General features: G+C 37.2%; 2 protein-coding genes across 3 annotated transcripts in view; one reads left to right on the top strand and one right to left on the bottom strand.

Moving 5' to 3' along the window:
- Positions 1-7,168, bottom strand: part of CTPS2 (CTP synthase 2) — a 61,104-nt gene extending 53,936 nt beyond the window's left edge. The window contains exons 1-6 of one of the 2 annotated variants that reach the window (XM_071430473.1): positions 6,901-7,168; positions 5,282-5,487; positions 3,769-3,939; positions 3,345-3,445; positions 1,419-1,535; positions 643-726 (exon numbers count right to left, since the gene is read on the bottom strand). In XM_071430473.1, coding sequence (XP_071286574.1) covers positions 643-726; positions 1,419-1,535; positions 3,345-3,445; positions 3,769-3,939; positions 5,282-5,465 — 657 coding nt within the window. In that variant the 5' untranslated portion in view covers positions 5,466-5,487; positions 6,901-7,168. Of the gene's footprint in view, positions 1-642; positions 727-1,418; positions 1,536-3,344; positions 3,446-3,768; positions 3,940-5,281; positions 5,488-6,577; positions 6,835-6,900 lie in introns of those variants that run through there. The other variant, XM_071430474.1, reaches the window with a different exon arrangement.
- An 8-nt stretch (positions 7,169-7,176) lies between these two features.
- Positions 7,177-26,338, top strand: SYAP1 (synapse associated protein 1). The gene is made up of 9 exons (XM_071430476.1): positions 7,177-7,469; positions 10,591-10,709; positions 12,951-13,017; positions 14,438-14,511; positions 14,808-14,947; positions 16,523-16,668; positions 20,578-20,636; positions 21,593-21,737; positions 23,200-26,338. Exons 1-9 carry the CDS (start codon positions 7,271-7,273, stop codon positions 23,325-23,327), a joined length of 1,077 nt encoding a protein of 358 aa, XP_071286577.1. The 5' UTR covers positions 7,177-7,270; the 3' UTR covers positions 23,328-26,338.
- The last annotated feature ends 1,107 nt before the right edge of the window (positions 26,339-27,445 follow it).

The raw sequence follows: 27,445 nt of genomic DNA, 5'->3' as shown, positions 1-27,445 counted from the left end.
ATTACACCCTGAAACTTGGAAGACAGTACAGCATTACATTAATAAAAGTCTTTCCTTCCACAAACTGGTTACAATTATCATGTCACAGCCACTTCACACCAAACACATCTTACACATACCCTATTTCCAAATCCCTTGGTTTTGTAATTAAAAACACATTCGTTCATAAATGCAAAATGAAAGAGCTCAAAAAAAACCAGAAAAAGCACAACACAAAATTTAGTTGTGTGACTATCTTATAAATAATTTTTCTTTTTTGAGGATACACACATTGCTTCTTCCTAATAATGCAAAAAAAATCTGAATGTTACAAGACAGAAACATTCTAGGTCTTTCTACAAAGTGAATTCGAGATTTCAATTATTTTTAGCAGTGAAGAATTATTTTTATAAAAAAGATGCCTTTAGAAGAAACTAGCTACAGTCCCGAGATATTGCAAGAAGTTAGTTGAATTAAGTTAGCTTAGAGTGATTTTCACTAATTTGATTTTCTGTGGCTTTAATGGAGCCATGCAGCACATATTTTACATTTCTTCTAAAATTCTCATTTCTCCTGAGAGACTATGGCTTATTCTTTGAACACAAGTTATGCAAGGATATTTCTAGATGACCTATAAATAAAAATCTGTATTTATTGACTCACCAAATCTGGAGACAAGCCTAGACCCCTCAGAGCTCGAACGCTGTTCTGTGTTGGTTTTGTCTTCTGTTCACCAGTAGCATTAGGCTGAAAAGGCACATTTTGAAAGCTCAAATAGCAACTAACATCTGCTAACAAAGCAGTTACAGATTAAAAGACAAAATGCATTGCAAGTAATAATATTTGCAGGAAATAAACATATCCAAAGAGAGCCATAATATGCCAAAAACAGAAATGACACCACTGTTATCAGTTGTATATGAAATACTGTGATGAAACCACAGGGTTCCAATTCAGGTCAAGTTTATTTTGTTGTTTTTGTTTTCAGAGAAAAATTTCCATATAATTGGTTTGGACAGAAGAAGAAGAATATTCCAAAAGTTGGATATGGCTAAAAAATGGAGAATGTCCAGCACAGCACAAAGCCTCCCGTGACTGTTTTTGAAATATTCACATGTAATAAATAATTCTGTCCTCAAATACACAGAATTGATCCTACCAATTGCTGTTCAATTCTCTAATCCACAGCTGTAGTTGGTAATTATCTTTTTGTCTGTAGAAGGTGAAATCTATCATCATTACAAACCTTTGCTAACCAAAATATCCCCAGTGAGTTGTGAAGCAAAATTTAGAGTTCAAATGAAAAAAATACTTTCGTTCCTGTACAAGGAGTTACAGTGGTCTTGACTTGACTCCAGCATGAAAGGGTTAATGAGACAAGGGAACAAATATAAAGCCAATATAGAGTAAAATTTATATTATTAATTCTAATAACTTACCTGTGGTACTAGGCTAACATGGATATTACAGAAGTTCTCTCTTTTTGCTTTGAACTGAAACTGTCTAAATGCTTCAACAAATGGCATTCCTTCAATATCCCCAATGGTTCCACCCAGCTGAAAAGGAAATGGATATGTCAGAGTGGCAGAAAGCAAAAACAAAAGAAAAAAATGTCTCACGTATTTCAAGATGTTTTCTGAAACTTTTATCTGAAAAAAAACCCTGACAATTGAAATTTGCAAAGATACTCTACAAAGTGCTCTCATCTACACTGCACAGTTTGTTTCTTGTGGAAAACATTAAACAATTTTCCAGTTTTGTTATGTTCACTTTCCACCAAATCCATAAGCTTCCCAGGGGAAGATGTGTGGTGCTGCTGAATAATACATGCTTCACACTGCCTTCAAAGTGGTGAACCAGTAATCAATAGTTAGGCTGATGCAAAGGTTTTCGTATAGGAAAACTTTATTTCCTGTCAGATTAAAAAATACTTGTGATTAACTAGAGACAGACATTTCTCAATATTATCACGGCTTTCCAACACCAATAATTGTTTATTACCAAACCAAAATGCAAGACTAAATCCATGCTGAAATTTATTTATAAAGACAGAAATCAGATGCCTTTCAAGGACACAGGGAGCTATAGCAGACTAAGCACTGAATAAAGCAGCTTTGCACACAAGTCTGATGAAATAGTTGTATTCCAGAATGATCTTTTTGTGCCACCAAGTGGATTTTGACAGAATTACATATTTCTGTTCATCCAGTACCAGAAAAACTGACAACTATATTTGCACATCACACACATTTAGTCTAAGTCCTTCAGGATTTTACAACGGAAAAATGTTACAATTATTTTTAGAGTACTAAAGAAAAATAATTTTGTCAGGTTAGAGGTATAAATGTAACAAAAACAACAACAACAACAAAAAAAAAACAACAAACAAACAAAAAACCTCCAAACCAAAACAGAAAAAAACCTGAAAAAACTGTAGTTAAAGGACTGATATGACCATCATTCATTAATGTTTTTGTGCAACTTCTGTATTTACTTTTTCATATTTGTTTTAAATTAAATATTTGACTCCCACTGTGAACATCTGAAAAAGATCTATAGGTATACTAGTAAGTGTATCTCAATCAAGGCAGATTCTTCTGCATAAGAAACACTGAGTAATTCTGCTGCTGGGTCACAAAGTTTATGGTACTATTGATTGCAGTGGTCACTTCTGGCATTAAATCTGTGACATGTTCTGTCAAATTCACAACCATAACCTTTTTTTCATTATTTTCTGCTGTAATAGTACTACTAGCAATTACTGGCTTTCATCCAGCTGTCTCAGTGCCCTACTAAGGGTGGGTCAAAATCCTTGTTTCCATTGTGCAGAACATCAGCAGGTTAAGTAATTAACAAAGTTGCCACAAAAGATAACATCAGAAAGTGGGACACAAACTTACACATTGTTTAAATATATTCCTTGAAGCATGACCACAAGCAACAAGATGAACATTTGAAGTTCTATGGAAGCTACAATGTTAAAGGCTGTCCTACAGACCACAGGAGATTTCAGGTATTACACAGGTTCTCTCAATACTATTAACAGTATAAAGCTTCAGTCAAACATCTGGATCTTGGAATAGACAGTTTACGTTACAGTAACTGCTTGAATTCTCTACGTTGATGAACTCTTAAGAAGCTCCATTTCAGCTGTATTCTAGAGTGGATTCAGTCAAGTAAATGGAAGTTGTAGAGATAAGACCATGCCTCTCTTTCAGACCAAACCAAAGAACATAGAACGTGTTTTTGAATTTCTGCTCTCCATAAAACTTCAGTCTGACCTCTTTACAGTAAGGAGCAAAGAGAAAGCAAAGAAGCTCATTGTGGTCACTGTAGATATACAACCTAAAAGGTTCTATACTTGCCTCAATTACACAGATTTGTGGCTCTTTTTTGTCATCATCCACAGGAACTTTTGCCTGATTCATTACCCATTCCTGAACTGCATCAGTAATGTGTGGAACAACTACAAAACAAAACCAAAGAAGGCAAGCACAGCTTACTTTAGGTTCATATACTAATTTTTGCATGCAAAAGGGGAACAGTGAACAGAAAGCCAAGAAGAAACTACTAGGTCCTTTCTCCATTTCTCCTTTCCTTGAGCCCAGAAGCCAAACATTACAGGAATATTCCATATCTTTTGGAAGGGAGAAAGGAGGAAGGTGGCAGAGCAAGAAGCAACCTGTTCTAGCTGATCCCTTCTTTTGTGAAGAGTGAATGGACTAAAATTAAAAATATACAAAAATTAAAAATTAAAATTACAAAAAAATGCAAAATTAAAAATATTACCTTGAACAGTTTTTCCCAGATAATCACCATGTCTTTCTTTATTAATGACATGCTGATATATCTTTCCAGTGGTGATATTGTTATCTTTATAGAGGCTGATGTCCAAAAATCTTTCATAATTTCCCAAATCTAAGTCAACTTCTCCACCATCATTTAATACAAAAACTTCACCTGAAAAAAGAAAGCAAAAGCAGACAGAAAAATAACAAAATAATCAGAAATTATGAAACACACAGCAGGAATTCCACAGACATCTTAAAATATAATGAAAAAAAATTCAATTATATATGACAACAACATATCAATAAAGTCCATAATGCAACCCAAGCTGCATTGTCAGTCTGTATGACTTAATATCCAAGTCAGTTTTACATCTAATGTCCATCCCTCAGATAGATATAGTTTTGCAAATCAAATGTAAATTACATTGCCAAAATATTTAAGACACATAAATATTTAACCAGCATTTCAACAGCAGAGTAATCCTTCACTGGAAGAAAACAACCTCTAGGAATCATAAATCAGCAACAAATAAAATATTCATTTACTGGTAGGAGAGAAAAACTATGCTTTTGTAAGCATGAATTATTATACATGTTAAAAGTGTCTCACTATAAAATCTTGTTGATTTGATCTATTTTAAAGATTGAGGCTTTGATCAGGAGTAAAGTTATGATGAAGAAAAATGCTTCTTCAAACATAATCACCATTTCTGAGTCAATTGTTTCATCCATGTCCACAGCAAGGGTTATTTCTGACCCTGAAAAATCCACTTAAAATACCCTTCAGCTTCACTTTTCTCAGCCCTCTAAAGAGTCTCTAATTTCTGAACCTAGTCAACTTCTGACACAATTCAAGTTACTAGATCTTGAGGTAAGGCTGGAAAGCTCTTCAGAAAAACTGTAAATATTTTGCCCTGACCCAATAAATCAATGGCAAAACAAGTTACATCACTAATGCAGAAAAAAGTGGACTACAGAAATGTATATCCCACCAAAGTACAGCACTCCACTTCAATGAACTTAGGTTCTCTAAGCTTCACTAATGTTTTTGAATAGATTTTTTTTCTTACTAAAATGAGAACTTTTAAGCTAACTCTCATGAAGGCACTTATACTAGAAGGCCCTGATACCCAGAGAACAGCATTCTTAAGTAACTCTTAAGGACTTAAGTTTCAAGTAAGTTTCATAGCACTATTTAAAAGGGGTTTTTAGTCAAGTTGAACTGAAGACAGCATTAACTGAACAAGTCTTACAGCTAGGATTTTCCCAGTGAAGTGGTATTTTAGAGAAAGGAAGCATCTGCTCATAACAGTATCTTCAAAAACACAGGCTTCTGTTTCTTAACTTAGAGCAGACAGTGTCCTTGAGAACACAGAGTAAGCAATAAACTTTCAAAACAATGATAAAACAACTTGTAAACACCATACTATTGGTTTTTAAAAAATAAAACCAGAACACATTATTGGAAATACAAATGTTTATGTGAAAGAGAACAGCACTTATCTTCATACCATGTTCATATGGTGAAAAGGTTCCAGCATCTATGTTTATGTAAGGATCAATTTTGATTGCAGTGACACGAAGACCACATGATTTCAGGATGGTGCCAATGCTGCTTGCTATGATCCCTTTGCCAATGCCTGAGATGACACCACCAGTTACCAGGATGTACTTCATTGGAAAATCAGCACACATGCACAGACCTTGAGCTGGAAATCTAAAACCACAAAGATGTACACCTAATGAATGTACATTCATGTCTGGGAAGGTCACAGACTCAATCTGCAAAGATCTAAATTGAAATAACCTTCATCAACATACAATAAAAATGACCATTCTGGAATCTGGGAGCAGGACTCACCTCTCCCAGGCTATACACCAATCTGTAAGATAAAAACCTGTCTTGTCCCTGTCCTAGGTTCTGATGAGGCTGATCAACACCCAGAGCCAAGGTATTAATTTCTAGATAGAAAGGGGTGCTGGGTGGCAAATCCACAAAAGTACTACAAAACTTTTTACTATTTATACATTTTAGCAAACAAAGGCACCAGTGTTGATCAGCTACAAGCTGCATTTTTCCACCCATCTGGGACAGGATGACATGTATCTCATCTGTAAACAAATTCACATTCTGTTCAGGTGGCTGTGGAGGCTAAGCACTGAACAATTTCTGAACAGTGACAGCATGCCTCACCATAAAGCAAGAACTCTAGGGCCAAGAAAATCTTTTCCTACTTAAATATCCAATTCACCCAAAACAACATGCAACAGCATTTGATATAACAGCCCTCAGAATAAATCAAAGCAGTGTGGTACTTCAGCTGCTGGTATGAAGCAGTAGATAGCCAATGAACGTCTTAATTCTTCTTTTTATGATACTAAAGTAACATAAATAAGGCCTGGATCTTCAGAAGACTGAATTCAGGAATGTAATAAGGCATGCTATCAATGCTCTTACATTTCTGGTAAGAGGAATTAATAAACTATTTGCTTGTCAATATGATTGAAAAGACAACCATAACCATTAAATGCATTTAACTCAGGAGAAAAAGGAACACCAGGGATTAACTTTCCCTTGCCATTTAATTTTAATATGCAATTTTTTTAATAGCAAAGATTTTAAGACTTGGAACCTACTACCTCTGTTTCAGGCTATTCCTTCAAAACTCAGCCAACTTCACTGTCAACATTAACATCATAAACATCTCAGCCATTTTCAAAGCCCTTTTCAGGAAAACGGGGGATAATTTCAATAACGGTATAAATCTTGAGTACGTGCCACTTTAGAACTCTTAAATCTTGCTTACGGAAAGCAAAATGAAAAGTTTGCTGTGATTTTAGCAAAAACGGCGATATCCTGGCAGCTTCACGAAATGCTTGAAATGGGTACAGCGAACTGCAGGTGGTCTGGGAAATCTCTTGTAAAAGATGAAGGAAATAGAGTTAGGGAAGGGAGCGCTGAAAGCGAATACTGGAAGAAATCATTTTGCTGGGGAGTGGCACACGAATTGCTCCATCCAGCCTTATCCACAGGAGCCGCCGCCTCCAGCCGGGATTTGTGGGCGCTGCACCCCAAACGCGCCGCACCGCGGGAGCGCTCGGGCCGAGCAGGGAGAGGCCTCAGACTTACGTAGGAGTTAAAGGCGGCTGCTCCGAGCGGAGCCCGGCAGCGCAGAGCAGGAGAGCCCGCCGCGGGAGAGCCGAGCCCGGCGGGGCGGGGGCACAGCCCCTGCAGGCACCGCGCCTCCCAGCGCAGCCCCGGCAACGAGGACGGACTCACGCGGGGGGCCGGGGACCAGCAATAGCCCCGCTGGGGACAGCCCGGCCGGGACCGCCCCACTGGGGACTTCCCGGTGCCTCAGGCGCCGAGAGCCCCGCGCCGCCCTTCCCTCGGCGGCCCTGCCTCCCGGCGGAAGTGGCGCACGCGGAAGCCGCGCGCAGCGGCCGCCCGGGTTCCGCAGCAGCGCCGGCCCGGCCGAGCGCGGCCGCCGCCCTGAGCCATGTTGCGCGGCCTGGGCAGCTGGCTGGGGCTGGAGCGGAACGGCGAGGAGCAGCTGCTGCCCGCCGGCAAGAGGAGCGGCTCCGCGGAGCAGGAGCGTGAGGAGGAGGAGGAGGCAGGGCCGGCCGGGCAGGAGCAGGAGCAGGGCGAGCTGCAGGGGGACTCGGAGGCGCTGCTCAGCCAGGCCAAGGGATTCGGCAGTGAGTGTGTGGGGGCTGCCGGCTGTCAAATATGAGCTAAGGAAACAAGGCTGCAAAGGGCCTTTCGAGTATCGCCTCTTTCAGAGCGTTTCTTAAGTATCTGTTCTGTTGACACTGTGGGAGGAGGTCTGTGTGTAGAGAGAATAGATCTGTCTGCATAGAATAATGTACTACGTGGATTGCACTGTGGGCATTTGTGGTGTTTTCATAGGAAAATAATGGGGTTTGATGATTTTGTTGAGCATGTCTGCAGTCTTAGAATCACAGAATGGTTTGGGTTAGAAAGGACCTTGAAAATAATCGCATTCCAACTCCCCTGCCATGGGCAGGGGCGCCTTTTGCTAGACCAGGCTTAAAGCCCCATCCTGCCTGGCCTTGAACGCTGCCGGGGATGGGGAAAGCTGTAACTTGCTATAAGTAAAATTCTTGCTTTACTGTAGTGGATTCTTGGATAAAATTAATCCACGGTATAGACCTATACTCATTACTAAGGTTTTTTTTAAGGAATGGGGTTTGGGATTTTTAAAATTGATGCTCTGAAATTCTGGATCAGTATCATCTGAGCTGGTTCTTTACTGTCCATTGTCTTAGGCAACCAGAACTGCAGCAGTTTAGTCTGTGTAGTTTGGTCAAATACCTGTCTTGTAGTGGTGAATTGAAACTAGTCTGCTACTGACTCTGATTGTTCAGGAAGGATAAAGTTTCTGGGGAAGAATAAGAATTGACTATTGTCTATATAAAGATCCATCCCATAACTTGCTCTGTAAATGAAAATTTGGTTTAGTGGTTAATGGGTCCATTGTCTGTGACACCAAAATAGATTGTGGTGGAAAGGCTTTCTTGCCGTTTTAGCACATAATCCTAGAAACCTCTGCATGACAAACAACCTGGGTAGCTGTGTAAAAAGAATGTCCTGGCAGATAAAGAATTTTACTGGTAAAACTGAAGCCTTATAGACATTATTTTTGCCCATTATCACGCCATTACAGAAATTATGAGCGTTTTGCCAATGTAAACTAATAATAGAAGTATTGCTAGATATGTATTCTTAATACCGGCATACATTTATAAGATGACAGATGGGTTTCTTAGTCATTTGAAAGTGTTATTTTCCACCACAAATACTATTTTTCTAAGGCTAAGTACCACCCCTTCTGCAGTTTTATAAGTACCTTAGTTTAAGTTTGCCCTTAATGGAAGTAAAAAGTATTTTGCTCTTCAGCATGGTTCCAGGACTGGCCAAAACCACTTTGTGCAATAATGCCGGAATGTCACCAGACAGCAAATGCCTCTGCACGTTATGCACTTAAAACAATTGCATAGAGGAGAGGTTCCAGGGACACATGAAACAGCCAATAAAAGCTGGTAGGGAGTAAGCAGTCCAGTAGGTTGCTGCTTCCTCTACTCTTATAAGGGGAATAATGTATGTGTCTATGTCTAAAATGTAGAATTTTACCTTTTTTTATACCCGAATCATGTGATGGGTGATAAAGCCTGATAACAGGTGTAAAATATGCTAGTAAGTACTTGAAGGATGTTTGGTTACCACCATTCTATGACTTGTAAGCAAAAGTTACATATAAAAATTTGTCTTAAGGCTTGGCTAGACCTCTGCATATTTTGGTATTGATTTGCTCATATCATTACAAGAGAACATTTTATCCAACACAGAGAATAGTCAGCTTTCCAAGAGGTGACATCAGTGTTCCAAAGTAACTCATTCTACCAGTGGCTAAAAACTGTGTGTTAAAGGAACTTTTTTTAGTTTCGTTTTTTTTTATTATAAGATTATTTTTTACATTTCTAACCCATAGGGAAACTGAATTCTTTGAGAGTTCTTGAGATGGAGAGTGGTCTTTTGTTTGAAACAGAAGACCTGGGTTTTGGTGGAGTTTGTTTGTTTTGGGGATTTTTTTTGGTTCATTGGTTGATTTTTTTGACAACCCCCTCTGTAAAAGTCAAAGGTGATTTTCTGGAATAACTGAAATATGTGACTCCTATTGAGCTGACTACCAAGCAGCACCCCCAGATCTCTTTCTGCAGGGCTGTTCACCAGACACTCCTCTCCCAATTTATATTGATCCCACATGCAGAATCCAGCATTTATTCTTGTTAAATTTCATGCCATTGATGTTTGCCTAGATGTTCCTATCTAGATCCCTCTGAAAGTATTTTATTTCCTGTGGCACTGACACAATGTATGTACTGGAACTGAGGTACTGCAGTTGGAATGCAGCCATTTGTGTATAATTAAGTGCTTGTGACATCATGCTAGCTGAGAAATAGTACCAATGTCTTAAAATCACTTATCTGTAAGCTGGCTTCTGAAGGTTTATGATATACATCTTGCTTCTTGCAAGTTTGTTCTCCCTAATTAAAATGGAATAGTACAATGCAGACAGCCATGCTATGTGTATGTAGTTCTTTCCCTGACACCTCTCTTCACTTCAGCACTGCTAATACAAAGAATGTGAGTCTTTGAGAATAGTCTTCATTGCCGTTCCAACACTGAATAGTTTCAGAAAATATGGCTCAGGGTGATTGGGGCCACAGTGGTTTTCTCTTCCTAGAGGAAGACAATGCAAAATAGATAAGAGCAAATATCAAGAGCAAGCTTCTATGCTAAGACTTTTAAAGCTGTTACCTGCCTGAAATTTTTCATGGATTTGCTGCCTCAGTTTATAAGAATTTATTGAGGATGTTGATTTTCTTTAAAAAATATAATTATGTTTTAACACTGTGGCTAAGTTACTTTATGGCTTAATGCCTCCAAAATACTTATATGAAATCAGGAAAGACACGTTGCTTCAGAAAACTCATTGGAAAGGAGTATTTCAAGGACCATTGGCAATGTTTGATTTAGTAAGCAAGGTTTGTATATAATTTGTAAATATTGATTTACAGAAAGCTGTCATTATCATAATCATTAGAGAATATAAACCAGAAAAGGATAAATAGAATTTTAGGAGTTTTTTGTAGGCCAGAAGCTGGGTTAAGTTATTTTGAAAGAAACTTTTAAGTAAATATCCAAACGTTTAAAGAGAAGATAAAATAAATAGTAGCAAGAGCACTGGATGTAAAGAAATCTGTTCTCAGGTCTTTGTTTTTTTGTTTGTGAAAGGTTACCTCTTCAATTTTGCCTCTGCTGCTACAAAAAAGATATCTGAGTCTGTTGCTGAAACAGCACAGACAATAAAGAAGTCTGTAGAAGAAGGAAAAATTGACAGTATCATCGATAAGGTAATTTATTTCTAGACACTTGATCTGAAATATCTGTTTGCTTACCATTGTTACAACTTGTGGCATATCTGGTATTTGATAACATTTCTTTAAACTGTCTTTAGATATTATGTCTTTCAAGAGATACTATGCATCTCTTGTCATGATGAATGATGTGACTGAAATGTTTATACGTGGTAGAGTTTCCAAAAAATGGTCACCCTGCTTTTCTCAGTGCTGCACCCGTGTTTGTTCAGTTTCCTCAGGAACAGAAGCTGTTGATAGACTGGAGAAAGACCAGAAGAAAATATGAAAAATGCTGATAGGTGGAAGGGCCGGAAGAATTTGAGACAGGCATTTGGGGAATGTCTGTCCCAAGATGCCTGGACTGGTTTCTTTTTGCCCCACAGCTTATTTTGTTGGAAAAAGGAATGAGTTAGCTGCATCTTAGAGGCAGAACTCAAAATTAGCTTGGCATTGTATATATTGTATCCTAGGACCTAGGGGTATACAGGTACAGCTCCATAAAAACCGGTGAGCTAATGAAACACTTTGTTACTGTCCTGTTCTTTTCCCCACCCTTACCCTGCCCTCTTCTTGCCCTCTTTGTTCCTGTCAGCTCCAGTTGCTTAACTTGTGCCAGCAAATGTTCCTCCAGTGCTTCAAGCCACAAACCTGGCAGAAGGAAAAGAAAAAAAGAAAAAGGCATCAATAAGTGGCATGAAGTGTTCTGTGTTTGCTGTTGAGAGTATCTGGGAAGGGAAAGGGAACTGGTCAAAACCATCCCAGCAGTAGTAGGACTGTGCATCCAGGAGTGTCTGACACAGCAAACCCCTTTTCCTGCTCCTCTCTCAGACAGCCCTTCTGGGGAACTACAGCATTGCCTGTTTATTTTTTTAATACAACAGAATCCTATTTCTTGATATAAAGAGTTTTCAGGTTGTCTTCCACCTAATCAATTTCTATTGTGATCACATTTTACATTTTGTCTTCAGATTTCATAGACACTTGTCTGTGTAATAATAGCAGAGATCTATTTCCTTCTATGGTAATATCAGAGTCTAATGTAATTTTGACCTACATCAAAGGGGAAAAATCAATTAACATGATTATTTGTTAAATTAATACACTAATAATAATGCTCCTGAGAAACTGTAGCCAAGTACCTACAGTATATTTTATGCCAAAAATACCATTTTCTTTTTTCTAAATGTTTTAGAGGAATATGAATTCCCTGTTTCGATTAATCAGTATTACATACAGGAGAAACAGGATTATACCTGTATCATCGTAAAGCTTTCTTCTTATACTATATAAATTATTTTATTCCATAAGTAGAAAAAAATTAATATAATTTTAAAGCAGAAGGAACCACAATAATCTGTTTGTATAACTGACATTACTATGGGTCTCACTGATAGTAATCTTAAACAGAAATACTGGGCCACTGAAGAAAAAAAGAAGTAAGGAATTTATCAGGATTTAGCTTGAAGACTTCTGTGCATTTTTGCGACTTGTTAATCCATAGACCTCACCACATAAAAGCTGTATTTTTGTGAGTGGTTTAAGTATTCATTTCTAGCTTCATCTTTTTTGCTTCTGCTTTCAACCATAGAATGTTTGCATTCTTAGCTCTAGATTATGGCATACCGAATTCTGAGACCATTCTCTATTTTTTAAATTCTAAATTCAATATAGAATATTTCTAAATAGGATTTTTTTAAATGAAAAATTGTCAGCAACATAAGTGGAGAAGTTATTTTGTTTCAGCTAAGCAGGTGTTCTGAAATGCAACTTTACAATTTTGAAAGCCCAGTTTCTTGCTATGGATATATTTCTTAGGCAGCTCTTGAAATTTCTGTAAGGCTAAGAGTATCTCTATGTGTTAGTGCTTTAAAAACATGTTTAAATAAGTCTAAACAGTCTGTGTTGGCTTTTTATACAGTGAGACAGTAAGTGGATGCATATAGTACACCAATGTTCAAACTATCAGCTAAGATTTTCCTTCTTTTTTCCTTGTTCCCTGAAATTAATAAAACTATAAATATAATTTTGAAAGCATACACAATAGTTTTAAATGCAAAATCAAATGTTTCAGTAAAAGGAAGTGTATGGTTGACACGAAACACCTTAACTAACAGGAAGAGCCACCATGGATATAAGAATATGCACTGTATTTGAAAGCACTTTATGACTGAACATAAAACAAGAAGATTGATTTTTAATTTTTTTTAAATTGTGGTTCCCTAATTTTTATTTTAGACAATTATTGGAGATTTTCAGAAGGAACAGAAGAAATTTGTCCAAGAGCAGCAAACCAAAAAATCAGGTAATGTATGCATTTTTGATTAAGTCTAACATCACATAAGTGAAACCTTGCTGAAAGCTGGATAATTGAGCTGTATCTAAAACGAATCTATCAAAACACTATTTTATGAAATACATTATGACAGAACTTAATGCTTGTGGTGGAAAGGAAGATTGTATTTTTAAGTGAGGTTAGTGTTACATTATGTAGTTGGTTTAGATTTGCTTTTTAACCAAATTCTGCTTTGTGAAATAATCTCAAAGATCACCATGCTAGCAAAGTTGTTTTCTCACATTGTGTTTCATCATTGACTTTTATTTTTTTTAAATGTGTTTCCTGAATGCAATAATTTCTGACAGTTTGAGTATGTAGTGTCTCTGTTAATCTTTAAAATAAGCTGGTTTTAATGGATTGTGATAAAATTTCTCCATGGTGTTTTTAGTTAGTATGTTAGCCCGGTTTCTTCTTGCAAGATTGCTTATGGGATTGTGTTGTCTGTATTTCTGTCTATTTGTCTGTTAGTAAACTTGAGATTCTCTTAATATATTTCTAAAAGCTTCATGAAAATAGGTAGCTAGATTGGCCAAAGGTGGAGTGGCAGATGGCCTGACTGAAAGAAGCATCAGCATCTAATGTGGATCCGTGTGGGTAAAAGATCTTGCTGATATCAGCTGCACAGGCAAATACGTGTTGTTAGTTTAAGGGCACAGGAATTATTTATCTGCTACACATGCATCAAATTGTCTCTTTAGGCTGAATTTGCATTGACAGTGAAGAGACTGATAAATATCTATACATCTACAATAGTTTATTTTCCTCTCTGTACAGCCCAAAGAACTATTTCAAAAGTATCTGCAATAACAATATAGACCAGCTGAACTGGAGTAGGCTTGCTCAGTGTATAACAGGTTGTAATTCATAACAAATTTATAACATTTTTCTCCACTGTTAAATAATTGGTGTCTTCTGGGTGTAAGTTACTTTGAAAACTTAATTTAGACAAAGTTTACACATTTTAAGTGGATCTGGAAATACTTTTTGCAGGCACCCTAACCAGTTATACAGTACTACTTCAGTAGCTAAACTAAGAAGCACCAAATTCTGACTGGTGCATGCTGCAAAGAAATCCCACCAGATTTATTTTTACACTTACAGAGATCAGCAACTATTTAGTTGGGTTTTTGTTTTTTGGTGGGTTTTTTTGTTTTGTTTTACCTCTGATAAGTAAAGATATATTCCTAGGGTTTCTCTCTTAGGCCAGGGACTTAGTTTAGGAAAAAGACACAAAAGACACAATGACTTGGCCAATGAGTGTAACTGTGACACAATGAGTGTAACTCTGCTTGCTTTTGTGACACTGTTACCTCATATAAGGTCTGTTATTTGGAGTGGGTTTTTTCAAGTTATATACATGCAATTATCTTCCTGTTTTCAATACTAGAAGCAGCAGTGCCTCCCTGGGTAGACAGCAATGAAGAAGAGACAATTCAACAACAAATACTGGCTTTATCAGCAGTAAGTATTTAATTTCCTGTAAGATTTGAAATTTTCTCGTGGAGAAATTTAAACTACTGGTTTTTTTAAGTAAGTTTATTAAATTATGTGTTTTCAAGATACTTTTAATATGTCTGTCACCACATGAATCATGTGCAAGAGTAAATAGCTCTATCATTTTCAACTTGACCCAAGCAGATTCTCAATATAGTTTTTATTTTTATAAAGGCTTTACAGATTGCTTTGCTGTTCTTGTGTGTGAAATATGGTGTCCTTTTTCTGATAGCATTTAATGGCTATAAATATGTTCTTCAAAGGATAAACGGAATTTTCTGCGGGATCCCCCAGCAGGTGTGCAGTTTCATTTTGACTTTGATCAAATGTACCCTGTTGCACTGGTCATGTTACAAGAAGATGAGCTTCTCAATAGGATGAGGTTTGACCTTGTTCCCAAACAGTAAGTAATTTCTTCTGGTAACTCTACCATCATGCTTTTAATGTGGCTGTAAATACTCATAAATTACTCTTTGTTCCTTTCACTTCCTTCAGTTCTTTATGTTCTTCCAATGTGTACATACATTTTTATGCTAGTGTTTAACACATGCAGTATTGCACATGCATTATAATTTAGCAATTTGAGGTAAGAAAAAAAGTGTATCTGTGAGACAGAACTAGTAAGGACCTGTTGACTTAAGTATGGGAGAGGTCCTCAGTATTACTATGTCCAGTGTGCTAAATTTTATGATTTTTTTTTTCTCCAAAGAAAGGTAAAGGCAGCAATCAAAATGTTCAGATCTGTTGGTGTAACTGACATCCCAGACAGGTGATCACATAGTCAGAGACCGCCCCTGGAGAAATGGCAATAGAATGTGTCACAAAAAAGCAGCAATGCAAGCAAGAAAAACTGGATTTGGATAGGAAATGGGAAAAGCTCTGTGTTGCAGAGCTTTATTCTGGAGCTGTTATTCCTTATCCAGTCCCAGACTCTGTTCCTAATGCTTATTTCTCAACTCATCTTTCTATTTAAGTGGGAGTTCCTACATTAGTCTCCTTGTCTAAGGATGAAAACGGAAAGAAAATCTTTCCTTGTGACAGTTTCTGTCTTAAATCTCCTCCTTTTATAAACCTTCCCAGCTCCTCATTCTGTTTACCTTCTTCTCTGTCAGTTCTGAAGATCTGCCCATATTCTCTGATGCTCCCATATTGTCTTCAGCCTCTGGTCATGCTATCCTTGCCTTTTCTACAGCATTGCTTAATTTATTTTTTTTTTTTTTGCATGTTCTTAGTCTCAGTCACTGTTTGTCTGAATCGGTGTGAAGGTAACTTCATTTTTTCTCAGCCTACACGAGTTCTTCCCCACAGATCTTGCCATTTCTGCCTTCTGTTGCCTGTGGGTTAAAATTGGGTCTTGTCTTTCTTGCTGGAGGAATTTCAGAGGGAAATGTTACCTGAGGTGGGGATAGTCTGCCACTTACCAGAGCTAGTTATTTCCAAGATGGCAGTTTCTGGTTACTATAGGTTCTGTGGATGTGCTGAAAGATGTGCAGATAGTGAAATAGTACTGCTGCAATCTAGGATTGGCTTCTGCCACCACAGATGTTCCAGTTCCACCTGATGTCTAGGGAAGATGTAGACAATTATAGTTTGACAATAATAAGAGTGTTTGGCTTAGAGGGGAAGCGAAGGGGGTTGTTTGGCTTGTTGGGTTTGTTTGCATAATTTGTCAGGAGAGATGGAACAGCATAGTATTTTTCCATACCATGTATTACTGCATATTGTTAAGCTTTTTCTAGAGTTATAACATTACTATTGTAGGTTCAAGTCAATTGCAAATGTCTTGTGAGAGATCAGGAACTTCTAAATGATAGACTTTTTAGAATGTGTTAATGTCACAAATTTCTTTTTTAAGATTCTTCTTCAATATCAGCTATGTCTGTTCCTCCTCGCTACATATTTAATTTTATTTCACTGCTAGATGGTAAAAGGAACCATATTCCAAATGTAATAATCAAAATCTGTTTGTTCTCTCTAGTGTAAAGGAAGAGGTGTTCTGGAGAAATTATTTCTACAGGGTGTCCCTAATTAAACAGTCTGCACAACTCACAGCGCTTGCAGCTCAACAGCAGGCAGCAGGAAAGGAGGAGGGCAAAGGCAGAGAAGAGGATAGTGAGCTGAAAGGTATGAGAAGCATTTGTTTTAGCACAGTTCATTCACTCAGTGTAATGCTGTTGTCTAAAATCAGAAGAAAAATTTTCCAAATATTAATATTGATTACATAAAGAGCAGTCTTTTAATGAAAGCTTTCAGTTGCACATATAATACCTATATGCATGTGCAGCATCAAATTTTCACCATTTTTATAAGTTTAATTAATTAGCATGTCTAGCAAGTACATCCAATAGGAGAACAGTTGCCCTGTAACCCACCCTTGGATCTGCCCCATTGGAGCCCCTCCAAGGATTCTTAGCCCTATATCTTGTTATATCTACAAAGTATCTTATTATTTCAGCCCAGGTGCTAGTGCAAAGCAGGATGTCCTTGTGAGAAACTCTTCTTGAAAATAAGACCAAACAATTTCAAGAATGTAGCATAACACGTGAGAAAGGGTAATTAGTGTTCCAAAGTGTGAGAAAGTGCTAGAAGCTATACAGCTGTTTATTAAAAATGTGCAAAGCTACAAATACATTCTAAAAAAACTAAAACTCTTTAGGCATCAACAAATGTTCACTGTATACCTCAGGTGCTATCACATTTTTGTCTTGGATTGCCTATTAAATCAAGGCTTCTCTCACTGTACTTGGTGTCATTGTGTAGGCTGGGGAAGAGGAGGCTCCTGGTGCTTTTAAGCTGTTTTCCAGTTTCAGCCACCTTTGTCAGAAGAGTGGAGGTCTCAAGAGGAGAAATGTTTTACTTGGCTTATGACAGCTCATGACCATTAGGTCTTAGGTGTGATTTTTGACTTGTCAGAAAGAAGTAGGAGATACCTTTGGTTCACTTGATCAGACAACAGGTACTAGCCAACCCAGCTAGCTGGCATATGGATTGCTCTTGTGTTTTACTCATCCCTCATGCCAAGCAGAATTTAGTGAGTGATACAGGGGTAGAACTGCTGTGGTGGTGGAGTGCAGGGTGTGCAAAGGCCCATAATGTATTGTGGAAACAGAAAAAAAGGGGGCCAGGAGGCTACCTGGGATTCAACCTTGAGATGAAAAAGCTGCTTCAATAAAGCTGTCTTCAGTTACATTGATCAGTTTCTACAGGCGATTCTTACTGACCCTCTTACAAACCACTGGACCTCTTTGCATGCTAACAGATTCTGCAAGCAGGAATATCTGTGGCTTAAAAAGTATAAAGCACTTAGTTATTGGCAGAAACACAAAAGGTAACCGGTAGCTCATTAAATCTTAGCCTAACCTAGGTACACTCACCACCCCAGTAAGACACCTGAAGGATCTTGGCAGGATGGGTAGGCATTGAGCAGAAGGAGAAAGCCTTTTCTGCACCTTGGGATGGTTCTCATATCCTCAGTATCAATAGATTGTCATCCATGAAGTCCAGTAACACTTATGTTCTGTTGACACTGCTGGCCTGATTTTCAGTCAGGTGATTGCTGCCAAGTTAACTTCTTTTTCCTCCTCTTTGAATATAATATCTTTCCATGTAGGTATTTTTCCTCTTGAGTTACCTTTCTTATTCTTTTTAGAGACTTTTTCACAGGTCTTTTGCACAGCTTAAGTAATCTTCTGCGCAGTCTGAACTGAGGTTACTCACTCAGGCCTTAGCTGCCCATCCAAGGAGCAGAACTTTGGGGTGAAGGGGAGGCTACAGATGGAATTACAAAGCTGGGCTTCCATGTTGCCTATCTGCCTTTGTTGTCAGTTTGTCTCATGCTTCTCATAGGTTTTGTTTGGAGTGTGCCTGTGTGAGCCTAGGCAAGGTCCCAATGTAGAATTGAAAAAGTAGTTTTCTCTGAGTAGATTCTGTAGTAACCTGTTCTGTCAGGATTGTCATCCAAGCAATGCTGAAAGAACAGGCAACTCCAGAATATAGTGTAGACCAAGAGGCATTAATTCCCACTGCTTTTACTCAGGTCAGTTGTTTACTGTCCCAGAACTATGACTGTTTTAACTGAAGTGTCTCAGCTTTACAGGAGAGACTGCATCTGATCCTATTGAACAACAAAAATGTTATGTTTGAGTCACCCAAACCCTTGGAAAGTACCATTCAGTCAAAGTGAAAGTTGCTGGATTCTAGTAAAATTCCCATTGTGACTAAAGCAAAACATATCTTCATTTAAAAAAACCAAAAAACTCCATTGTCTTTTGGTGTCTTGCAGTTCTTCTACAGTTCAAACAACCAGTATGGGGTATGCAGATAGATTTCCTGCATTTGACTGCATGTTCTGTAATGGCAAAGATACATGTACCAGACTATAGTAAATGCATGTTTTGTTTGACTCAGAAATTGCATAGATTTGGCAAGCTCTGAATCATACATGATATTTTTGGTTTAACCTTTTTGAAAGTTGGATTCCCTAATTGGAGGCTAAAACTGGAAGTAATTGCCTGTTGGTAGTTCTTCATAATGTTCAGGGTTTCTTCTTAAAGCTGAGTGTCTATAAAATAGAATTGTTAGGCTTCCATTTCTGTGTCTCCTCCTTAGCTGCTATTTTCAGAAAGTTAAATAAGCGTGGTTGATGGGAAAGGAGAAGAGACAAATGGAAGAAATTCCACATTCTAGTGTAAAGGTTGTATAAGATCTATAACAAAATGCCAAATTCTAGCCCTTCTCTAGGTATTAGCAGCTCTGTAGTTAGGGGGTAAGTCACCTTGGGATGAGAGCACACTGCAGTGGAGGAGATGATGGCAGCCAGTAGTCCAGAATGATGCTAATGGTATGTCAGTCACACCTGATGGGGGCATGGCCCAGGGCAGAGCAGCTGTGTCCCACCTGCACAAGAGCAGCAGGTGGGGTCTGAGGCACCTCTCTTGAGCAGCAAACAGTTACTGCCATGTCCTACAGCTTCCCCAAGCAGGGAATGCTGGAGCCTCTTTGGCTGCAGTGTTGGACGCAGTGAGAGACCCTCTGGAGACAGGAAAGTGGAAGAAAGAGAGAAGATGGGACAGAGCAGTGGGCATTGAGTAGATGAGCTATAAAAGCAGTGACAGCTACCAATTAGGGAATGATTTTAATTAAAACTGACCTTAATTTTAAAAATTAAACACAAAGAATGAGAAATTGCTGAGTTAGCAGGAAGGATCCAGCTGGGCACCCTGTAGAAAGCAGAGCTGCAAGCTCAAAGCTGCTTTGCATGTTTAAGCAAAGAGAACTGCTAAGCAAGCACTTGACCACTACCACAGCCTCCCCTGAATGTTAACTGTTCTTGCAGCCACCTGGCTCTTCATTGTAATTCCTCTCCCCTGAGAGTTGCACAAGGGAAAAAGCTGGGATGTTCCTTTACCTGCCAGGGAAAAGACCTAACCTTGCTTGTAAACAGTCATTGCCTTCCTAGCACCATGCTCTAAATAGAGAATACACACCAAGTTCTCTTAGGAAATTGAGACCAGCTTCTAGGGTTTGTTTCTCAGTGACTTCCTTTGCCTGTGTGAAAGGTAAGGCTGCAGAGCACTGTTCCCATGTGCCCTTAGGGGTGTGCATAGTAGGTGTGCAGTCTGGTCTGCTCAAGAGCTGACTGGCACCCATGTCAACAGTAGAACCCAGTCAGGGGAGTTTGAAACCTTCTCTGATAGACACTGACTGGATTTCATGAGTTTAAGTTTTAAACTTGTAAGTTTATAAGTTTATGCACTTGTAACTTTAAAGATCTTGGGATGTCATTTTGAGGGTCAGAGGGATCCTGTCTATTAAGTTTAGAGCCATAATGAGGAAATGGCTTGCTAAATTTGTCTTTATTAAGAATAGAAAATTGTTTCGCTTTGTTTTTGACAATGGTTCACCTGTGGCTAAATTCAGCCTTTAACCACAAGGATTCCTTAAAATACAGTATTTCCTTGTATACTTAACAGCTATACAAATTAAATTTTTAAATATTTAAATGTTATCTACCTTTTTTTTTTCCCTTGATAGAAACAGTACGGCCAAAAACACCGCCTGTTACAATAAAGCCTCAAATAAAATCACAAGAGGTAAAAATGCTGTTATATTTTATCTGGGATTTTGTATGTGAAGCTGTTCCTTAATAAGTAATTATGCATCTTATTGAGTAAGTTCTGCTATGAAACCATAATAATATAGTAGCTGACAGCCCTAACCTGCTGCTGTTTTGCTGTGATAATTTTCAGCATATAATCTTGAAACTCATTTTTAGTAGCAGAAACAGTAGTTTATCTGAAGAATGTTTTCCTTAGTATCCTGCACATTATTATGTGATTTTACTGTCAAGAGTGAAATTTCCAAAACGTTTGGAGTAGAAGGTTAGCATTGCATTGAGACACAAGCAGTACCTTCATAAAAATATATTTGTGTGCCATGTTCTGTGCAACTCTTCAAGCAGTGGTCAGGCTGAAGTATAAGGAATGTAAATGATGCATTGCAATAGCAACACTGTTCTATTTCACTTTTGCTTGGTACTGCAAAAGCCTTTACCTTAGACACCAAATGACCTTTGTTTATTTCTGGATTGTAAAATTGGTGCCAGAGAACACTCTTGGCAGAAGCAGAGCTGTGCATTCACTTGCCAATAATATGCAGCAGGCAAAGATTTCCAAAGAACAGTCCTCTCTTAATCTTACTTGGATGTTACTGAATTGTGGTCAAATTTTTAATGTTGAAGTCCTGTTCTAAACCACTCAGGAGTTTATTATTGTTTCTGAATATTACAAACTCAGAATTAAAGTTGTTAAGAGAACACAAAAAGACAGCCTAGAATGTAAACCAAATCATTTTCAGTACAGCTATCTAACATTTTTGTTTGTACAAAAATACTTGTAAGGAAAAGTAGCCAGTAAAGAAAAGGAGTTGTGAGAGTAATGCACTTGGGTTTTGCCAACTCTAGTTAAAAGCAGTCACATGAGGGAAAGTACATATTGGTGACTTTTTTTACCCTGTCTAGATAAGTTTGTACTGAAATGTCTTGTTTCAGGATGAGGAAGAGATTTCCACAAGTCCAGGTGTATCAGAATTTGTGAGTGATGCTTTTGATACCTGTAATCTGAATCAAGAAGATCTAAGAAAAGAAATGGAACAACTAGTGCTAGACAAAAAGAAAGAGACTTCAGTAGTAGAAGGTAAAGCTACTATTACCATTACCTCTGTTTCTTACATAGAGCAATTCTAAGACAGGTTGATTTAAAAGGAAAAAAAAAGGTTGTAATTCAATTTAGAAAAGTAGATCTTGTGAACATTTTTTCAGAAGTGTATGAAACAACCTTCAATGAGATATTGCAGAAATTAATGATAATTTTTGTCGTGGTCAAACCACATCTTACACAGAATGTTAACTGTGAGGGGTTTAAATCCAAAGAATCTAACAGTTTTAGGTCACTCTGATGAAAGTGAGTGTGGGGTATTTTTTCTTTTTATCTCTTCCTTTCTCTTTCATAAGTTCTTCTGCATATGAATTGTTTTCTTTAATTGACATCCTTGTAGGTAAAGTACAGTATTTGAAAGTCAGGCTCTGTTTACTTCTTTTGGCACCAGCTAAAAAGGCAACTTTTGCATCAGACTATGAACTTGAAGAGGCCTCTGCCTACAAAGGTTTATAGGCATTTGGAACACTTAAAATTTAACAAATAGTTTGAGAATGATGATAAGAAATTAAGTGGAGCTTATTAATTAAAATAATTCAAAAGAACTAGTATAAGTGTAAAGAGCATAAAAATAGTCTGTGATGATGTGACTCTGGCCATAGATAATTTACTTTGACAACACTTTTATATGCAGATGCTTATCACAAAATTTGCAGAATTGTCTTAGAATGTGCTTTGGATTTTCTTGCATCTAGTTCTTTGATTGGAGTGGTTTAATAGGCCATTAATGTGTTACTTGTTCAGAGCAATCTCAGCTGGCTTGAGCTGATTTGGACTCTGGAATTGCGTACCAGGCTGAAGTACCAGCCAGCGTGTAACACACGAACGCCCGTCTCCTCCCCCACACTCCTGCCTGTGATAGGCAGAGCTAATTAAAACAGAGATTAGCAACACAGGAATGCCTTCTGACTAACTTTTTGCCCTGAAGTATGAAATATGATTACCTTTAACCCTGATTAAATGAGCTTGCCTAGCTAGTGAGAAGAGTGTTTGAAATGTTAGCGAGGATAGTACCTTTTTTGTTTTAAACTAGCCACAGTATTTGACTTGATTTCTTTTTTCCATAACAGTATATCCACACTTTAACAAACTTTATTTTTTCATGAGAATTTAAAATTGTAAAGGGAGATTCAGTTGAAAGCAGAGTGAAAGATTGTAGAAAATGATCCTGCAAAGGGACATTCATAATGACTTAGATGTGTATTTGCTGTTATATCTTTATTATAGTGTGCATATAGGAATTAATATTGTATATTAATTAATTCCTATTTGTGATCAATAGGAAGGTGAAATTTCTGAAGTTCCTTTTGTTTCTAAGGAGAATAGTCCATATAGTTTAGGGGATATAAGAGAGATTCAGTGCAAATATATCTAGTTTTATATAAATAAGCAACATGCAATATTATCTGTTAAATTCTTACACATCTTTTGTCTCTTTTAGAAGAAACTGCTGATTGGGAAAAGGAATTACAACAAGAGCTTCAAGAGTATGAAGTGGTGACAGAATCAGAAAAGCGTGATGAAAACTGGGATAAAGAAATAGAAGAAATGCTGCAAGAAGAAAATTAAACATTTTCACAAGAGCACTATAACCCAAAGCTCTTTTGGAGGGACTGACATGGATTTCTGCTTTCATATTTTGGTTACAAAAATATCTTCAGAAGACATAATAGAATCTAAAGTCATTATAATTCCATATGGGAATACAACCAGTATATCTGTTCTTTATATGAGCAGTTTCTGAACTTCTATATTCTTCAAAAGAAAAAAAAGAGGAGGCAGATACTGCAGGTTATAATTAAAAGTGATAACATTAATACATGAAGCAGTGGTTCAGTTTGAGGCATTTTTAGGTGATCAAGAAGCTCTTCGAAGAGATTTCTAAATCTAAGAATTGCAATTTTTTTTTTTTTATCCACAGCCTTCTGTTTGGGATGTAAAAATGGATGTTGTAAGTAACTTAGTCCTTGACAACAATTCTCTCTTGATATTTGCACTCTGATTCCTGTATAATCTGTAAATGTGTACTATTTTTAAGGTACTTATAGCTGGTAGATTTCACATGTATTTAACTTCCTTAACGTATGTAGCCAAAGAAATTATAGAAAACCCTATCAAATAACTTTCAAGGATTTGGTAAAACACACTAATGCAGAATCCAAAATAAGCTGATTATTTATCAGTCAGGCAGCGAACATTTAAGCATTTAAATTAGTAGAGCTAGTAACTGCTTGAATTAAGTTTGGGTTTGTTAATCATATTGAGATACTGCCTTTCCCCACAGAGAGAAATGGTTTAATGCATTCTTTCTGCAGAAGGCTGTTATGTTTCCATTTAATTCTACTGTCTTAGCTGAGAGCAAATTAAATGCTGCTTCTTAATTTTAAGTGGTGAAACATTTATGTGAAAACTTTCACTGGTTTGGACATCTTTATTAAATATTGTAAATATGTATAAAATGGGCTCATTTGTTTGGAGGGAGGGCAAGCAGTGAGAAGCAAATATGCTTCAGACACAGATTTTAAAAATACACATTTTCACAGTGCGTAAGACATAGAATTTAAATTTAAAAATAGGGTTTTTTTCTCTAAAAGGTTTTTGATTCTTCATAGGTATCTGGATGTTTCCTGTGGTTATACCATTAAGTCAGTATCTTTATATATAGATAAATTAAAATTTTATGCTCAGTTTGTCATCTATTTCATAAACTTCTATGACAAAACATTAATGAAATTCCAAATACAAAGGAAAATGGGTAAAATTAAGTAGGTCGGAGCCATTAAGCACAATTGAATTATAGGCATATTACATACAGTAAGCTCTGTCTTAATGACATAATTCTGCAGAAAACTTTTTGTAAAGAGACTGAAGAGATTATAGCTGTAATTACTCAGTCAATATTCATCCCGTGGGAAATGAAAAGAGCTAAGTAGTTTCCACTGCTGTTACTGTAAGAAAGGAATATTTTAAATTGTCTCCATTAGCAACTTGGACAGAAAGTTCTCCTCTATTTTTCGTTATGGAAAAAGAATTGTTTTAAACCTGCATACATTTGGCTTCTCAGATTAGTTCATTGTCATACACTTTCTCAACTTCAAACCATTTGAAGCACAATTTCTATTTTTCTAGTGTTTTTCACTTAGTTTGCAGACGCAAGGTAAGTCACGGTAAATAAGATGTACTTAAGGAGCTTTTATATCTGGGATTAATTAGACATGACAAAAGTTAAATCTGTTATGCTTATAAAAATAAGTCTATTCACAGCTCAGTGGTTACTCCTGACAAATACAACTGCTGTAGATTTAAGCTGGAGATATTAGGAGCTATCTACTGTACAGTTTGATGTGACACCATCTAAAAAGATGGGTAGTTCTATTCTGATAGTGGCAAATATTCCCTGGATGGCTAAGAGGTCCAAAATCACTGCTTCAAAAGTCTGCTTTCTTAAAAACAAGCCTGATCATTCCTAATGTTTTCAGATGTATGATTGCCTTATTTGCATGGGGCTTGTACATCAAGCCTCATCTTTCCTTTCATGTAAGCATAACCTATATAGTGGTCATAGCTATTAAATTCCATTTCTCGTAAAAGATGGTTTCTTCATATAAAACGCTCATTTTTCCCTTTTTGTGAAAAGCAATTTTATCTATAAAATAAAAGAAACCAACCCACTGCTTTAATTTGCATTTTAAAAAGATAATAATGTAGCAAGACTGAATCTGACTTGAGCTCTGATATTTAAAGTCTCTTATCAAAAGTCATATTAATATTTTCAAATCTGGGTATCTGGTTTTAAGTTGGAAAACTGAAGTAAATTCTCCATAATCCTGCAGTTTTCAGGCCTGGCCTGTGACTTTCATTTAGGTAGGTCCTACAAGTGCCTATCAGTTCTTATTGTGCATGGGAAGAGGGAAAGTTTCTGCATTCCTCTTGCCACAGTGGAGGAGCACAGGCTGACCTTTTCATGTTCATGGTGAATTTTGCATGCCTTTGTACCCAAATGTGTCATAATAGTATATTACATAAGCAAGTGTGTGTAATCTTTTCTTAACAAAAGATCACTAAATCAGAAGCACTGGGATGGTACAGATGCTAACATCCAGCAAAACAGTGCTACAAAATGAAACCAAAAATGAATGTAAATAACATCATCCTGTGGATACAGAGTAACAAAAAGTACAGTTGTTCAAAACATTGAGAAGAAGCTCTCTTGAAAGATAAACTTGCAGATTTTTTTAATTAACTTCTGGGAAACAGGGCAAAGATCACCCAGGAATTATGTAAATTAGCTTAGAATAGCTCTGAGATACCAGCATTTCCACTTATTCTGTGCACTGAACAATCATCTTCAACTATTAGTTTATAATTCCAGTTGATATTAGTTAATACCTGTGTGAAATCTTAAAAATTTAATAATCTGTCCTGGAAGAAGTGGAAAGATTGTCAAATCTGGAAATAAGAAAAGTGTAGTGAAAAGTTCCCCTATGTTTTTATGTGATCACTTACAGATGATCTGTTATCAAAGTTAATCAAAGCTTTCAGTTTCCTGAATTGTTCTAGTAAACCTCTAGTTTTTTGAATTTTTTGCCTCAGTATTTTTTTCCTTGCTGTTTGGTGGTCTTGGTGGTTGGTGGGGTGGTGTATGTAGTAAAGAAGTGCAGGATGTGAATTTTAACCTTGTGCATTTAAAGAATAACAGTATGTGCAGGAGTGTGTTGCTGGACTGTGAGATGCATCCTTGAACTCTTGGCCACTCACATATTATTGACTTTTACCTTGCAATATCTATTGATAGAAAGGAGCAAAGTGTGTCTGGTTACTTCTCTGTGCAGTGCCAAGCAGTAGCAGCTGCATCAGGCCCTTAGTCCCAGGGCTGTGTCAGGAATGTGGTTGTACCATTGATGCCTTTTTCTCTGGTCCTAAAAATATGATCCAGACACAGGGTGATAAAAAGGGGTACTTTTATATAAGGATCCTCAGGTGCACAGCTGGTTTGGTGGAAAACACTGAACATGCATGCCCTGTGTGACGCATGTACAATTTTTACAGATTTTGTAAATTTGAGTATCTGACAAGAGCCCTGCAATTAGCAACTGACCTGGTGAAGTAATCCCCCCTGTTCTAGTACCTTCTAAATTCTCCCCACCTTCAGTGGAGACCAGGCCCTGTTTACAAAAATATGTCTCGAAAAGCTGGTTTCAACCTTGGTTTCTAAGGACAACCAAGACAGCATAGGGATCCTGGAACTTGTTTTCCTGCCTAGGGAAATGCTGAAGCTAAGCTACAGTGAGAAGCTACAAATATATGTGTAAAGAATACAGACAATATATAAAAGAAAAAAAGGTAAAAACCAAAACCATTTACCACCCTGATAATGGTCCTGGGTTTCAGTTCAGCCAAAGTCTACAGGATGTATTCTCTGGCCTGACACTCTTATGTCTCAGTAGGAGGTGAGTGATAGATCTGTAACAGCAGTACAGTAGCCTAGCCTTAAATAACATTACCCATTAGTAGATTTTCCTTCCAAAATATTAATTTTCAATGCTTTTCTCCTTTGTTTTAAACATTTGGATTGTTCGTGTGTATTAGATCATCATTCTAATTTTTTTTAACAAAATGGCAAGTCAATTAATTTCTTGCTATATTTTCTGTATATATTACAGTTAACTATTGGAGAAAACAACAAT

This window comes from Agelaius tricolor, unplaced genomic scaffold (genome assembly GCF_023055355.1).
Source record: "Agelaius tricolor isolate 1412-34295 unplaced genomic scaffold, bAgeTri1.0.p SCAF_7, whole genome shotgun sequence".
In the NCBI taxonomy this organism is placed as follows: Eukaryota; Metazoa; Chordata; class Aves; order Passeriformes; family Icteridae; genus Agelaius; species Agelaius tricolor.
The sequence above is the reverse complement of the archived record's forward strand: the minus strand, read 5'-3'. Positions and strand labels throughout refer to the sequence as shown.

Excerpts from the sequence above, each read along its gene's own strand:
- SYAP1 (XM_071430476.1), top strand. The coding sequence starts at position 7,271 with ATGTTGCGCGGCCTGGGCAGCTGGCTGGGGCTGGAGCGGAACGGCGAG. Across the intron at positions 13,018-14,437 it reads GCAGCAAACCAAAAAATCAG|AAGCAGCAGTGCCTCCCTGG; the intron begins GTAATGTATGCA and ends TTTCAATACTAG. Across the intron at positions 20,637-21,592 it reads CTCAAATAAAATCACAAGAG|GATGAGGAAGAGATTTCCAC; the intron begins GTAAAAATGCTG and ends GTCTTGTTTCAG.